A 17,311-nucleotide genomic window follows, 5' to 3' on the forward strand; every position below is an offset into this window, starting at 1 on the left:
TGTTTTTGAAAGGAATTTATTTGGTTATTAACATCACTAATGTTACAGAAACACTGTCAAACTGTTTGGGCCTCAAGTAATGACTTGCCTTAACATTGTTATCTTACAGTCTGGGGAACTCTTCTGGATTTTAAACATTTATTTTGAGAGTTACAGTTGCTCATTTAAAAACAAAATTCTCAAGATTTGGTGCGAAACCCAGAAAGCCGGGTGTGCACCCTCTGCGGGTCTACAACAAGCAGTTTAGTGACAAATGTAAACAGGAACATGCAACATTCCTGTTCATATAAGGCCTGATCCAAAGACCACTGATTTCAATAGGAGTCTTTCCACTGACTTCACTGGGCTTTGAACTAGTGAAGTAAACAAAACGAAGACATGTCTTCTGCTCCATTACAAAGAAGGCTGAAGAGGGAGACTGGGAGAGAGAAATATTTGCTAGAGGGAAAAAAAACTGAAGAGAAATGCATGTTATTTTTGTAAACTTGTAAGATGGCACCAAACATCTGATAAAAACGAGAAAACTGCATATAAAAGGTTAGCTGACAATGACCCTTTATCCTAAAGATGCCAGCTAGCTTCCAAGTGGAAGAAACCTGTAAACTAGAAGTGTTAAGGGAAATGAAAAAGCTGTGTGAGGTGGAGGTAGGAGACCAGAGCTTTTTGAGAGGATAGGGAGATGGGATATTTGTAGGAAGGACTGCAAGAGAGTTCCACCAAGAAAATGCAATGTCGCGGATTGTGCATGGTTCTTTGAAGACATAACATGGCATCCCAGTCTTTGTAGAATCCTTAGAAGAGATCTCTGTTCATATTTGAGGCTCCAAAATTAATGTAACTCCTTTACAATTCTGCAATTCTGGGGGCACAGCAGATCTGTTGGAGCAGCTGAGTTTTTATTTCAGAAGAAAGTGAGCTGCCCAGATGTAGCGTAGTAACCTGAGCTGTCTGTGGAGAACCTCTGAGAAAGGTGGACTGAATTCAGCTGCAGTTCTCCAAAGTAGAAGTTCTCAAAGATCTGAAAGAGAGGAGTTAGAACCCATAAGGAATGTCCAAACAGAACAAATTGAGGCATGTTTTCAGACCTGCCTGTAAAAATCAACCTTGGAAAATCTCTTCTGACATTTAGCTCTACTTCTGTATTTGTTTTGCATTTAGAATGATTCTTCAGAAGAGTGTGTTTTTTTTTTTTAATAGAAAGTGAGATTAGCCTTTGTTGAGGATGCCAGATAAAGTTTAGGAAACTGAATTCCTGTAGTACCAAACAGCTCAGTAGCGGTGCAAGTTTTCACCACCCGACCTCATCCATTTGTCTCAGCCATGAACTAGAGGGACCACACCATTAGACAGGAGAAATTAATTCAGCCTCCAGGCCTATTCCAATCCTTAGTGGAGATCACCAACAAGGGGGCCAGTCTGGGCTAACTACAATTGGTTTTGCAATGTCCATAGGAAACTGGATTGAGACTAGATCATTCACATGAGTCAAACAGTCCTCAGAAGGCAATGTTTGTGGCCAGTCTGGTCCAAATTCAGATTTGTACATAAGGTAGAAGGCTCTTTATCCTAACATTAAACCCCAAATCACTGAGTCCCTCTTTATTCAAAGACTTTCAAGAGCAAAGGGGAAAAAAAGCCAACACAGTTCATGAGGGAGCCACTCCAGTAATTAATGCCATTTATGAGTCACGCACAAAAGTGACATCAGAATTAATTATTGGAAAGTTCAAGCAATACTGCTTGGAAATGCATCATGTTGAAGTATAAAGTGCTTTTCCCATTCCATTAAGATGTAAGAAATTACTCTACCTTAAAATACCAGTGATGCCTGAGGAAAGCTTTCCAATAAAAATCCTACTTTCAAACTCATTTTAATGTTGCAATGCTGAGGGTCATCAAGGGCCTGAATGGTATGGTCTCCCTACCCCGGGGGAACTTACAAACCCTCATTCCGTCTGTCCCCTATTGAATTTTATCTGTCCCTGTAAACACTGCCTCAAGACAGCCACACAGCTCTTCCTGCCATTATGGAACATGCAGACATTAATGGCTAGGAAACACTCTGTTCATTAAAGCCTGCCCTTCTAGGGCCAATGATGCATTGATTTTTCCATATGTAATCATCTTAAACCCAAGATCTAGTGCATCTATGAGGATGCACTTTCCCCTTTCCAAAATGCATGCAGGTCTCCCCAGCACTGATTTATACAATTTACTTCTATTACTGGCTTTGACAAATTGGTCTGACATTGCAAATACCCCTTTCTGTAAAAAACAAAAAACAAAAAAAACACCACTGGAAATGCTCATGAGACAAGTCTTGATTTTATTTTAAAGTGAATTTAGCTCTAGTGAAAGCTGCTCGATTAATAGCTTTGGAGATGGAAATTCCCTATTTATCCACAGGAGAACTAGTGAAAGCTCCCCCCCAAATGCTGCACCAGCAGAGTGCTCCAGCTGGATGCATCAACTCCAGCAGTTGAAGATAGTTGAGTCATCATGGCTAATACATCTCTCTGCACCTCTGTATGAAAATACCAATTTGTCTGGACACTTGTCCACTAGGAACTGGACTAAGACTAGCAATTTATTCATAGTCACCAAACTATTACATAGTAACTTTTTGCTTACTCTCACTACCAGCATGGGATAGATTCAGAACAGTGACCAACATGACAAAGGCTGTGTCCCCCATTACCAATCAGCCAGTTCATGGTGATCTTCATAACATTTGCCCATGACCTATTTTTTTAAATTCGTAACTATTAAAACATTTTACCTCCATTTATTAATTCTGTTCTCTTCTTTTAGAATCTAGTATACATCTAATTAGAACCCACTGCCAATTTACTTCTAACAGGGATTTAGTGGTGGAATTACCAAATTCATCATTCATAATCCTATTGGGTTAGAGAAACTGGTTGTAAGTCACCAAAAGGTAATTACAAGAATGCACTTGGCATTGACAGAAACCAGTTGCCCTGCTGATGGGGATCTCTCAGATTTATTTCCTGGCAGGAGGCTCTCCCACAGTACTGGTCACTGCATTCTTTTAAACATGAGTAAGGAAGGGGGCAGATTTTGCTTCTAACTAAGGCAGAAATTCAAGTCACTATAAGGAGATGGACTTTAGGATTGTCACCCATTTCTTCATACCTAGGTACTTTTTTTCTCTAATGAGTTCTGCCCTCCCCTCACTGCCCAATCCATTTGCATGGAAGAGAGCTGCTTTTCCAAGCAGTACATTAGTCAAGTTTCCTCCATTATCTAGGAGGATCACTCCTGCGATGCTTCTAGCCCCCCTGAGAACTGGAATGAGAGGTCACTCCCAAAACCCAAATTTCCCAAGTGCTAAGTACTCTTCATGTCTAGATCCTTGGGCAAGCTCAATTTCAGCTCTTTCACCTATTTATCCACCTCAGTGGAGGAATCTGCTGAGGTCTATTACTCGAGTTGAGGAGAAACGCTTTTCCTGTTCATAATTTTTGTCATCTCCTCCTCTCGTGCTGTATGGAGTTTTGAGGACTGGATGGATATAGCTCAGCTAGCAGGAATGTAACTGAAATGCAGCTGTAGCTCTAACGGAGCACACACACCATTTAAAATGAGATATTTTAATAAAGTATCTAAACAGTAGGAGGCATGAAAGATGAGAAATGACTAAGAAAGCCCAAACCCCATTCTATACAATTATAAAGATTAAGTATCAGAGTAGCAGCCGTGTTAGTCTGTATCCACAAAAAGAAAAGGAGTACTTGTGGCACCTTAGAGACTAACAAATTTGCTTGAGCATAAGCTTGAGCTGCAGCTCACGAAAGCTTATGCTCAAATAAATTTGTTAATCTTTTGGCACCTTAGAGACTAAGTACGTTCCCAGAAGCTTCTGAAGTTCACATTTAGCACAGAGGACCACAGTGTCTCATGGACAAGCATTAGTGAAGGTAAAATGATCTTCTCTCTCTCTCTCTTTTTTTTTTTTTGCTTTGATTTGCTCTGAAGAATAATTTTCATTACATCTCCAGACCAGGCTCAGTGTCAACTGACCTGAAATCTACCAACCATAAGAAAACTTTAAAACTCTCAACTCTGTCAAGATGTTCATACAGTTTATTCCCCGCCCACTGGTCCTTATAACCCTCTTCCTTGGAAAAAGGGAACACAAATCTGCTTCCACAACAAAAATGATCGCCCCATCATTGCTTACACAACAGAGATTGCTGTAAGGTTCTTGTGAATCCAGACATGCTGGCATTTTAAGTGATTTGTAAAGAGAAAACTGAAGCATTTATTTTTGTGGGAAAAATAATATACTCAGAATTCCATGAACTTTGCAAATAAATAATAAAGTTACATGTTGGGGCAGTCCAGTCCCAGCAGCAACTCACTGAAATCAAATCCATACACAAAACAGTTTATAATAGCAATCCTTTCAAAATAATTACTTCTGCAATCTTTCAATATAGCAGTTTGGTTTTGTTTCTAAGTCTCAGAATAATAAGTGGCAGCATTAATTAAAAAAATTTCTTGAGTAGCATCAGTCATTTTGTCAGTAAGATCAGAGGCTTTCCATTCATACGATGTAAGAGGTGAAGAGCTTCTCCTCCCTTGGCTTTTTTTTTTTTTTTTAAGAAGAGACAGGTGTGTGGTGGGTGTGTTATCCCCAGGGATAACACTGCTGAAACTCCTGAGTTTTAGGCCATGTCTACACTAGAGACCTTTCAGTGACACAGCTGTACTGATGCAACTGCACCACTGTAAGATCTCCTGTGCAGCTGCTTTATGCTATAAGGAGAGAGCTCTCCATCGACATAATTAAACCACTCTCAACAAGCGGTGGTAGCTCTGTTGGCTGGAGAGCGTCTCCCACCAGCATAGTGCTGTCCACACTGGTGCTTCTGTCAGTGAAACTTATGTCGCTCAAGGGGGTGTTTTTTTCACACCCGTGAGCAACTTAAGTTATACCGACAAAAGTGTTAGTGTAGACAGCCTTAGTAATAAAGCTGTACATTCTCAAAGTAAACATGCTGCAAGGACACCCATAGCCATTTTTCCTACCTTATTTCAAGACTTCTACACTTTTACTGACACTTCCTCACTCCCTCAGGGTCCCAATGACAGAAGCCATTAGAGTCCACAAATACTAATCCTGGGTAGCATTGCCACCTGTCTATCCACACTGCACTGCTGCCGGAGATTGCGATCGACTGGTTGGCAACCACTGTTAGACACTCCTGTTGGAAGTTTAAAAATAAACTATTCCTGTCCAGAGGTTCATTCCCCGCTACTATGCACAGATTACACTGCAGGGTGCCCCAGGAGTGCTGGCAGTCATTTTATAAACAAGGATGGAACACTGAAGTATTTGTTTTGGTAACCCCCCACACACACAATTAAACACTGCAAATGTAAGCAAAAATGTTACGACAAACTTCAGTCCAAACCTCAACAGTATCCTTTTTAAAGAGGCTGTAAGTTGAAGCAGGCCATCAAAAATAGGTGAATTTTTCTCTGCATTTTTAAAAACACACAATTACTTATTGCAAAAATACAATCAAACGAGTAACATTTCAAGATGAAATATAACTGTGCCCACATTACTTTTCAGTGCCTTATCTTATGCATTTGTAAAGCACTCATCACCATACTACTTATGTCCTGTGGTTTCCTCTAAACAACCTTCCCAGAATAAGTCGGTACCTCTGTTTTCAAGCCTTGGAACAGCAGTGGTAAATCACAGAGCAAAGCCACAAAGACAGCAGCAAAGCACTTCAGCTCCACTTATTCAGAGAGGGAATAAAAGTATCAGTTTGTGCTGGCAAATCATCTACCACAGGTGCAACAAATATGAGAAATAGTAATGGATTTGTCTGAAGAGGCAATAGGCAGCAGAAGGACAAAAGGCAAGAGGAGGAAAGGAAGCAATGGTATTTAAAACTTCCTTCATGTAATCTTTTAAGATTGCACTTTCAGCTGCTTAGCCTGGATTTTGCTGCTATTGTCAGGATTACTGATAAATCTGAAAGCTTTGCTTTGCCTCAAGTGGCATGACCAAAATCAGAGTGTCTAAGTAGTTCTCCTGAGAGTCTCAATACTCAAAATGCCAAACGAACAACTGACTGCAATGCCTTGCAATTAAAAACTACCATCAAAGAGCTGCACTATCACTGGATAAAATGCACACACATCATAGTCTGCAGGGAGATCAGTCTGCTGCAAACTCCAGCCACATCAGTACTGCCTTAGGGTAGGGCTATTGTAGATTAACCGTACAAAACTGTCCCTGGTGAATCAGCACTGCAGCATAGCGGAGGCATATTAGGTCACTAGCCTGTGACCGATTACCCTAAAAAAATAGCTTCCTTTTTCATGGATATGATAGGCTCAAGTGTTTCAACCTGAAGCAAGTACCAAAAATATGAACTCTCTCTTTTGGGAAGCAGAGGAGTAAGGGGTAGTGGCCAGTACATATAAAAAAATAATAATAATCAAATGCCTACCTGGTAGATGGGAGGATAATACAGCAATCTCTTTTCTCTCCAGTATGCAGGTGCTGCACATTTGTTAAGATTGCTTAGTGAAATACATGTATGCAGTGTAGTAGGATGACTTTGCTCTATCCCTGCTGGTGTGCAACTCTTTCAAAAATGAAATTCTGAAATGCAGCATGCAGTTAGCAAACCAGCACTTTGCACACAAAAGGCACAGTGCTGGGAATCAGTGGACAGAAATGTCAGGTAACAGAGACGTGCAGAGACTGCTTATGCTAGGATATCAAATTCAAGCTCAAAAGGAGGGTTTACAGACAGAAAGGGTCAGCTGCTTTGCATACTGTGACAGCAGCCACCAACTTCCCCAACCACATCCGCTACTTGGCTGGTCCTGATCAGAAACTGCATTCGAGTATATGAAAGAATCATTGAAAACCAAAGTAGAATTAAAAAGACAAGTTCCAAGGTACTAACAGGTGTGATGCTGGCAAGCAGCAGAACAGACAGACATTCACCTGTATGGTAATCTGCTTGCCTGATTATAAACACACACAACTAGCCAAGCAGAATTCTGTGGCGGAAGTTCACCATCCTCAAGAGCATTGGGGATTGGTTGTGTGTGTGTGTTGGGGGGAGAGGTTGTTAGCAACCCCAGATTTCACCAAAGCATCTGGCTGGTCAGTGCAAAAGGTTCGGTCCCATATCAATTTTCAGAGAAGCTGGGAGAACAGAAATTGTGTTCGGAACTGTATACTCACCATACCTCTCTCTGGGGACACCTCAAGCAGTGCCAGGTAAGTGAGGTACAGGAGCCCAGTGATAGCGGCCTTTAAAACTAGAAAAATCTAAACTTAGATGAAATAAAATCTCTCCTATCTCTGAAAAATAGCAATAGGTTAGGGAGGCACTTCCCTAAAAAAAAGAAAAAGAAAAGAAAAGAAAAAGAAACACACACATTATCCAGTCCACTAAATTGCAGAGAAGATCCAGTGGCATTTCTTAAAATGAATACAACCCCTCTAAAATCTGAGATAACAGCATAAAGCAACCTATTCATTAATTTTTAATCCACCCACAGCTGTTTCAAAGTCCACTCCAGGACAGAGGTCTACACACAAGGATGGATGGTTTCCTAGAAGAAAAAGGATGCTCCGCAAGTTAATCGAAGTAGAGCGATCAGAAGGCACTTTCTGGGGGTCTTTGGGCAAATCGGGGTCTCTCCATACTTCAGACCATCAGTCTGCCAAATGCTACTTGTCTGTCTCACAGGAGTACTGTATAATTTAATTAATGTTTGTATAGTATTTTTATAGCTTGTGCTGGAATATGCTAGAGAAGAGCAAAGTATCATTATTCATCACTCTGAAGAATTTGGCTAAACCAGAAGTCTGATACCAATATAGACTAGAGAGGATAGGGCACTTAACTCAGTATGTCTCCCCACCAACCAAAGGATAAAATTCAGCAAAGGTAGTAAGGATACATTCTTCCCCTTGACACAACTGATACTGGTACCAAGAAAGAGCGGAAGGACAAGTAGATCAAAGTGACTGATGGCAAAATCACTCCGGACAAAAATGATTTATAAAAGTGGAGGTCAATTTTAGAGTTCATGAATGTGTGCATCAGACAGCTCTAAATGCAGTACAGCTTTGCAAAGCACCTGGCTTGTACTTTGCCATCTGTCCCCACACAGCTTTGCTAGTGAACCTCAAGTGTTTTATGTAAACACCCTGCTATTCCAGTTCTGGGCCCTCATTGAGCTGTCTAATGCACCTCAATCCTAATTTGCATCACTCACCTTTTCCACTTGGAACACCCAAAACAGATCTGCCAACGCTGCTTAGTTCTGTGTTGTGCCCCTGCTGTTCCTAGCAAAGGTTTGTCTAGAGAAGAATTTGCCAATTGTAATTAATTTTGGGCAAATGCCCCTTAAAGACTATGCTGAGAGAAAGCCAAATTCATTTCATTTGTGACCAAAACTAAATTTCAACACCTCTAGAATAGGTGTGGCCAAACTGTGGCTCGTGAGCCGCATGTGGCTCTTTTACAGTTAAGTGCAGCTTGCTGAGCCCACTATGTACCCCTCCACTCTCCACCTACCAGACTTGGCGGGGCGGGGGGCAGGGTTTGGGGCTTCTGCCCTGTGGCGGGGTGGTGGGACTAGGGGATTCTTCCCTGCAGGGAGCGGAGCGGGGGAAGGGCATTGTCTAAGAGCTTTAGCCCCACGCCCCAGTAGCACTGCTCCGCAGGGCAGACTGTGGATGTCTTGAGGCTCTTGAACTTCAGGATTATTGTACACAGCTCGGAGGGTCAGTAAGTTTGGCCACTCCTGCTCTAGAAGTTAAAAATTCTCTATTAGCACATGAAGAAAAGATACAAACTTGCAACCAAGCATACAACCTGGCAACATGTCAAATTCTCGGAAGTTTGTTCAATTAACAGCTTTCTATTTTCACATTCAAAATATGTTTTCTGAAGCATTTCAGAGCCAAAAATGATTTTACTCTGGTTATTATTCACTCCGGGCTCTGTTACCCCCATGATTATCTGACAGAGGTTTAATGATGTTTGGAAGCTTTCCAGCAATAATGTAGAAGGACTGCAGAAAGAGCAGGCAGACAGGTGCTGATCCAGAGAGGCAGCTCCTTATAATGCACACCACCTTCTGTCAAAACTCGAAAGCTGCTCCCTTTTAATGGCTTAAGGCATTCCAGCCAGATGATGAACAAAACATTTAATTATTGCACAGGTGTTTTATGATTAAGATGTGCTCCAGAGGAGTTCCACAGCAAGCACAGAAAAAAAATTACTGGGAGTGGAAGAGAGGGAAGCATTTTACCTTCACAAGCACACACCCCACACCAGGGATTCAAAATCAGAAAGACAAAGAACATGTCAGATAGCTATTTGGATCATTGGTTTTGTTCTGCAAGCACACATATCTGGCTCTGCCCCACTGACGTGCAGTGTAACCCTTATGCTCTTGATAAGGTGATGAACAACCCTTAAATGTTATTTCTTGCATCCTAGATTTCTGAAGGGGCTGTAGAAGATATGCATGTACATATTTTATCACAGATACAAAGAAGCAATATGGACTTCTCTGTGGTAGAATGTCTAGGACGGGGTTCTCAAACTGGGGGTCAGTACCCCTCAGGGTGTCGCGAGGTTATTATATGGGGGGTCATGAGCTGTCAGCCTCCACCCCAAACCCTGTTTTGCCTCCAGCATTTATAATGGCGTTAAATATATTAAAAAGTGGTTTTAATTTATTGGGGGGGGGGGGGAAAATCACACTCAGAGGCTTGCCATGTGAAAGGGGTCACCAGCACAAAAGTTTGAGAACCACTGGTCTAGCATCATAAAAATTCAAATGATCCATTCTCGATTTTCTCAATTAATATATAATGCAAAATACAAATACCATAATTTACCAAAAATTCATCATTCATTTTTCTCTCAATTCTATTAACTGGTTTTGCAACAAAGCAAATAAACATGAAATTATTACAATTGAGCTTTTAAAAAAGTCTCAGTGTAAACCACAATGCAAAACAAAACTACTTATACATTTTCTTAAATAAAAGGAAACAAAATTAAAATAACCTCTTAAGTCAGCTATGCTTTGGCTTTTAAAGCACTAAACATGTAATCAGTTCTTACTGGAAAGTTATCATTACTTATTAAGAATGGGGGGGTTGAATTTGTGGACTGCATGTGATTTTTTTTTAAGTTTTCTTTTATTGAATCAAAGTAAAGCAAATACAAAAACAAAAATAACCATTTGCTATAAAATAAGAAAGAACTATATAACACTGGGTGTTTTGCACAAATTTCATGCAACAATCCCAAAATACATAAACATACTGTAGGTACAGATAATATAGTAGCCAACATTTTAAATGCAGGTGCAAAGCCAATATTTAGATACATGAATGAACGAATGAGTTTTCAAAAACGTTCAGCACCAACAGCACCCGCTGAAGTCTATGGGAGCTGCGGCATGCTCTGCACTTTTGAAAAACAAGCCATTTATTTAGATGTCTAAATACAGCTTTAAGATTGAGATTTTTTTCAAAGCTATGCAGAGGATCTGCCACCTAATTAACACTTAAATTAATGCCACCTCCCTTCCTGCCCCAGCTTGAGGAGGATGTGGTTGTAGTACTCCAGGACTTCAGTGATCCCCAGCTTGCATGCAGGGGATTTAGGGCTGTTACAGGGGCTGATATAGCTTAAAGCAGTCAGCATAGAACCATCTCCAGAACTGGGGGCCTGTAAACAACTCTTTTGCTGCTTCCACCACAACCATTACTAGAACAGCTGAGGACTGAGTCTGGTTCACAGAGAGGCCAAAGATTACTGACAGCAATTTAGGACCTTCTTCTTTTTGGTTTTTTTTAAAAAAAGTAAATGGTAACCTACTTCAGGCTCTATTTATCTCCCAGTTTTGTTTTGGTATCTGGTAGATGTGAAAAATTCACAGGTTGGTTGGAAATATAACAGATGGTTCCTTCTCCTCAACTGCTGTTCTATGAAATCACAGTTCATTGTGAAATTGTGGGATGACTACATCAACAATGAGCATGTGATACATAAGCTAAGGGCAATGGGAAGGTAGTCAGGGAGACATACTCCATCATGACAGTTCAATTAATCTGGTAGGTGCTTGCTGTTGTTTCTTAAGGCAAGACTTTTTGGGGCTAGCTGACAGGCTCTCTCAGTGGAGGCCTTTCCCTTGGGAATTCACTCTCCTTCACAGCACAAATCTTGCAGTGTTCAGGGCACAATGCAAGATATTTGTTTTAGCTTCCAATTCTCTCTCTTCTCCCTCAGTTTATAAAATAAATGCACTTCAGCTATATAAATAAGGCCTAGCTGCTATGGTGAAAAGCACTTTGCAAACCAACAAATAAATACAAGTATGTCTCAGAATTAACTGAATTACTAGTTGTTTTTGAAAACACCAAACTTTTGCACATTTACAGGTTGCTAACTTTCTAAAGTCTACTATACAAAAAACTGGTGGATACAGGGTTGAACATGTCTTTGGAAAAAGTTTCACAACTCCTGAAGTAAACTTATTAATTTCCAAAGCGTGGCCCACCTATGACCAACAGAGGTCACCTGCAGCCCACCTCTCCTCCTAATCAAGAACTGTGCAACATCCTTGTGGCCCCATGCAGTACATACTACAGCAAATGCTTATATGCAGCGAGGCTGACTAATTTCCAGCGGCTTCCGTAATTGTTTATGCTTATTTTTGCAATGAAGAGGCTGGATGCCCTTAGAAGCAACTGGAAACAAGGAGTAGCTGCCACCAGCATATGATCAGCCAGCTCTACTCAGACCATGAGTGGTCCACAGAGTACAGCTTAGGAACCACCGAGTTAATTCATAAAGACTCAGGAAATTAAAATACAAATGGACCCAGCTGCCTTTTGGATAAACCACCTCCCTTCTCTAATCCACTTGTTCTTTCTCATGTACTTCAACACTATGTCTCTGTATTCTATTAAGGAACCATTTTAATTCAACTCTTGACAGTTACTGGTGAAAACCATCTCCTGAACACCAAAGAGGTGAAGTTGGTGATTGCTGTCTACGGCAGAATAGTGATTTCAGAGAAACTAAGAGATGGGACGTCCACTGGAGTAACAAGGAGGAAATGGGCAAGGGGAAGGAGAAACGGGAAGGAGAGCTACTGAATTCCTAGAGCTTGATTTTCAGAATTGCGGCGCACTCTCAACTCCAACTAATGTCAACAGAAGTAGAGGGTGCTCAGCAACTCTGAAAGTCAGGTACCTGGTCTACTGACACATGGTCATCAAATCACCTAGCAAAGCTAAAAAAGACCACTCAGGCTAGCTAGTACAACATACATCCATTATAGTTTCCCCTCACGTGACTTGTCTCCGCTTTTCTGAATACTTCCAGTGACGACTTCTTTGGTCTACTTTAATGACTGAACTCTAACAAATGAAATATTTTCTGAATGCCTAGTATGAATTCTCATTTTCCACTCCTTGTTTTGCCATACTCAGATGATGTGTATAAGCCTCTTTCTTCACGGATGTTATTTCAATGAAAGTATTTATACAGTGACCTCCATTTAATCTCTTTTCCCAGATAGTACAAAAGTTGATCTTCAGTCTCATCTTCAAAACGGTCCTAAAATCATAGTGTCATTCTAATTGCCCTTTTCAAATCTAGTATAGCATTTCAGTATCCTTTAAATAATGCAAGGATCAGAACTGAATGCAATATTCTGTATTCCGCAAAGTGGAATTACCATCTTTGAAATTTTGCTTTTGATTCTTCTTTAAACATACCTGAGAAAGCACTAGCTTCCCCCCCCCCCTTACAATAATGCTGCATTACAGGTTTCTGTTCAGTTTCTCTCTTATCCTGTCTTTTTCTGATTCAAAACTTTCTAAATAGTTCTCTCTCATTTTATACTGGTTACCATTTTCCCCCAAATGTATTACTTTGGATTTATTTATAGTGTATCACCTTGCTGACTGCAATGAAAAATCTCTAATCTTTTCTGACTGTTCCACAGTTTTGATGACTCCTTATGTATATTTCCTATCCCTTTGATTTTGTATTGTCTGTAAATTTAACTTGAAACAGAGTCTATTTCCTCAAGATCATTAATAAAACAGCTAAACAGTATAGGTCCGAACACCGATTGCTGTGGAACACCATGAAAAACATTCCCTATCTGGAGGTGGTACTATTAATGATTATTCTATTCACAGTCAGTCGGAGAGCTGTTAATCCATGTTATTGTATTTTTATCTAGGCAGTTATTTTTCCTCTCTCATAATAATTTGTTTTTATTTTTTAAATGTGGATACTATATTCAATGCCTTAATGAAATCCAAATACTACATATTATGTCCACTGCACATTCTTGGCCACCAACATAAAATTAGAACAGAGAATACGGTCACATTCACTTTGCAAGATTTGTTTTTCATTAGTTCTTGTTTATCACTCAATAAACATCTTTTTTTCCCCATCAAGTGTAGGCAGATGCAGTCCCTTAACATACTATTTAATCAGCTGTATAACAGCAGAACCTACAGGCCCCAACTGAGATCAGGGCCTTCCCGCACTTGGTACTGTATAAACAATAAGAGAAAGTCCTTGCCCAGAAGACCTTACAATTAGGGCTGTTGATTAATCGCAGTTAACTCAAAAAAAGTAATTGCGATTAAAAAAATAAATTGCGATTAATCACACTGTAAACAGTAGAATGCCAACTGAAATGTATTAAAATATTTTTGGATGTTTTTCTACATTTTCAAATATATCAATTTCTATTATAACAGAATACAAAGTGTACAGTGCTCACTATATTTTTTATTACAAATATTTGCACTGTAAAAACCAATAAGAGAAATAGTATTTTTCAATTCACCTTATATGAGTACTGTAGTGCAATCTTTACAGTGAAAGTGTAACTTACAAATGTAGATTTTTTTTTAAAACTATACTCAAAAACAAAACAATGTAAAACTTTAGAGCCTATAAGTCCACTCAGTCCTACTTCTTGTTCAGCCAATCACTAAGAGAAACAAGTTTGTTTACATTTACAGGAGATGATGCCTGCTTCTTATTTACAATGTCACCTGAAAGTGAGAACAGGTGTTCCCATGGCACTTTTGTAGCCAGCGTTGCAAGGTATTTATGTGTCAGATATGCTAAACAATTGTATGCCTCTTCATGCTTTGGCCACCATTCCAGAGGACATGCTTCAATGCTGATGATGCCCATTACAAAAATAATGCGTTAATTAAGTTTGTGACTGAACTCCTTGGGGGAGAATAGTATGTCTCCTTCTCTGTTTTACCCGCATTCTGCCATATATTTCATGTTATAGCAGTCTTGGCTGATGACCTAACACATGTTCGTTTTAAGAACTTTCACAGAAGATTTGAAAAATGCAAAGAAGGTACCAATGTGAGATTTCTAAAAATAGCTACAGCATTCCACCCAAGGTTTAAGAATCTGAAGTGCCTTCCAAAATCTGAGAGGGTCAAGGTGTGAAGCATGCTATCAGAAGTCTTAAAAGAGCAACACTCAAATGCAGAAACTACAGAACCCAAACCACCAAAAAAGAAAATCAACTTTCTGCTGGTGGCATCTGATTCAGATGATGAAAATGAACATGGGTCGGACCGCTCTGCTTTGGATTGTTATCGAGCAGAACCAATCATCAGCATAGATGCATGTCCTCTGGAATGGTGGTTGAAGCATGAAGGGACATATGAATCTTTAGCGCATCTGGCACATAAATACCTTGCGACACTGGCTACAACAGTGCATGCGAAAGCCTGTTCTCACTTTCAGGTGACATTGTAAACAAGAAGCAGGGAGTATTATCTCCTGCAAATTGTAACCAAACTTGTTTGTCTAAGCGATTGGCTGACATAGGACTGAGTGCACTTGTGGGCTATAAAATTTTAGATTGTTTTATTTTTGAATGCAGTTATTTTTTGTACATAATTCTACATTTGTAAGTTCAACTTTATCATGAAAGGATTGCATTACAGTATTTGTATTAGGTGAATTGAAAAATACTATTTCTTTTGTTTTTTAAAGTGCAAATATTTGTAATAAAAATATAAAGTGAGCACCGTACACTTTGTATTCTGTGTTATTGAAATCAATATATTTGAAAATGTAGAAAACATCCAAAAATATTTAAAAATTGTATTCTATTATTAACAGCCCAATTAATCACAATTAATTTTTTTAATCACTTGACAGCCCTACTTACAATCCATGACTGACTCCTGGCCACTTTGGTAATACAAATAATAAACAGAGAAGACAATCAGTGTGAGAAAAGGGAAGATTATTACACACTTTACAGATACTAAATCTCTCATTTCCTGACTTGCCCAACATCACATAGGAAGTCTGTGGCAGGAACTGAACCTATTCCTGTTGAATCCCAGCTGGTGCCTCAACCACAAGGCTAACCTTCTCTATCATAACTTCAAATATGTTACGCATGACAGAGATTAACCATAAAACTAATTGGTTAGTAGTTCCCATTATTTTTTTATTTTCTTTTACTCTTTTTAGAGATTAATTTTTCTGATGAGGTTCAGTTGATTTTTCACAGCTGCATCCCAACTGTCCCTTTGATTTTTCGCCTATGTACCTATTAATACGCAACAGAAATATAATGTATGTGTCAAGGTTAATCTATTTACTTACCCAAAGTTAGTTTCCATCTTCTTTAAAGATAACTACAATTACTCCTTTATTACCACTACCCCAACCAACAAAACAAAAAACCACTCAATTCTCATCCAACAAGAATCCGGATGTTTTTCCATCCTATCTTGGACCTTCTTTATTTCAGATGTACTAGCAAATTATACCCATTATATATTTGCATGTTTGATCTTCTTAAACTACATTATGGTCTGCTTTCTGACCAGATTTATGCCACCAAAGACCAACACGGTCTTTGCATGTTTACTGACTTTGAACAATTTCAGCACTTTAGTGCTTGGACCTTGTGTGTGTTGCTTGCTGAACATGTCTGGCCAAAAATTCCATTTTTATTTAGAATTTAGTATTTATCTCAGCATCATTCTCCCAATCAAAAAGGGCTGAACTTAACTCCTTCCAGAGCTGTCAACCACAAGGAGCTGCTGAAGGTTCTCTCTATGAGGTAATGCAAGGTATTCCATATGAAGCCATCTACTACCTTTAAGCGTAACAGACTGAACAGGAATAAAGCCTGGGTATCTAGCATGTCAGTACAGGGCATTAAACACTAGGCTATTGGGCAGACCAATGTTTTTCAAACTGGGCTCTCGGCATCAATTAGAGTGGGGAGCCTTTTTCATTAAAATGTTTTTCAAAATGGAAGTAACTGTTTTCCAAATGACAGGTTTCAGAGTAACAGCCGTGTTAGTCTGTATTCGCAAAAAGAAAAGGAGTGCTTGTGGCACCTTAGAGACTAACCAATTTATTTGAGCATAAGCTTTCGTGAGTTACAGCTCACTTCATCGGATGCATACTGTGGAAAATACAGAAGATGTTTTTATACACACAAACCATGAAAAAATGGGTGTTTATCACTCATTCTAAGAGATCTATTCTCTGTTTAGGGTAGGATGGTACTGACACTGCTAATCCTTATTAATGCTAATAAGAGTGATATGTTTAACTCTCCAAAAACTGGTGGGAAAACAATGTTTTAAATTATTACTATCATGACATGCCCATGGTACAATCTAGACTGATGAACAGCTGCGTCACCTCAACCCTTTAATGTGGTGTGCCCTTTACACTGCTTTGCTGCTGTAGTCACCACTCCTGGTCTGTTCACACACAGCTTCCCGCATGTACGTCACTCCCAGCTATCTTGTAGGAGTGCTGCAGCCAGACACTCTTGAACTACACTGCAGTGTGACACCAACACATTCCCAGTCCTAGATATCCCCCTCCCCCCCCCGAAATGTGCATCTTGTACTGCTCTGCTTTCTCCTGGACAATAAAATTTCACATAAAGTCCATCATTTTGTTAATAGAAACAATATGCACAAACACTGTATCCCAAATGGATTTTCCCAAACACTTCAATTCAAGCACACTGGATTAGATAAAAACAAACAAAACAAGTTTTTAGTAACTACAAAGAGACAGATTTTAAGTGAACACATGTAACGAGGCGTAAAAGTCAGAATTGGTTACAAGGAAAATAAAAGTAAAATGCAACTAATGCCTAACAAAACGAGTGTAAAATCCAAGCAGTTTCTCTCACCACATGTTTCAGCAGTTCTACTGAC

At 39.5% G+C, this 17,311-nt stretch overlaps 1 protein-coding gene across 9 annotated transcripts in view; it reads right to left on the reverse strand.

Annotated features, from left to right (window-relative positions):
• ASCC1 (activating signal cointegrator 1 complex subunit 1) overlaps nucleotides 1-17,311 on the reverse strand; it is a 45,683-nt gene continuing 28,372 nt past the window's right edge. For all 9 annotated transcript variants that reach the window (XM_043551526.1, XM_037904713.2, XM_037904710.2 and 6 more), the window contains exon 10: nucleotides 1-1,018. In XM_043551526.1, the coding sequence (XP_043407461.1) occupies nucleotides 902-1,018 (117 nt within the window). In that variant the 3' untranslated portion in view covers nucleotides 1-901. The remainder of the gene's footprint in view (nucleotides 1,019-17,311) is intronic.

Source organism: Chelonia mydas, chromosome 7, assembly GCF_015237465.2.
Source record: "Chelonia mydas isolate rCheMyd1 chromosome 7, rCheMyd1.pri.v2, whole genome shotgun sequence".
In the NCBI taxonomy this organism is placed as follows: domain Eukaryota; kingdom Metazoa; phylum Chordata; order Testudines; family Cheloniidae; genus Chelonia; species Chelonia mydas.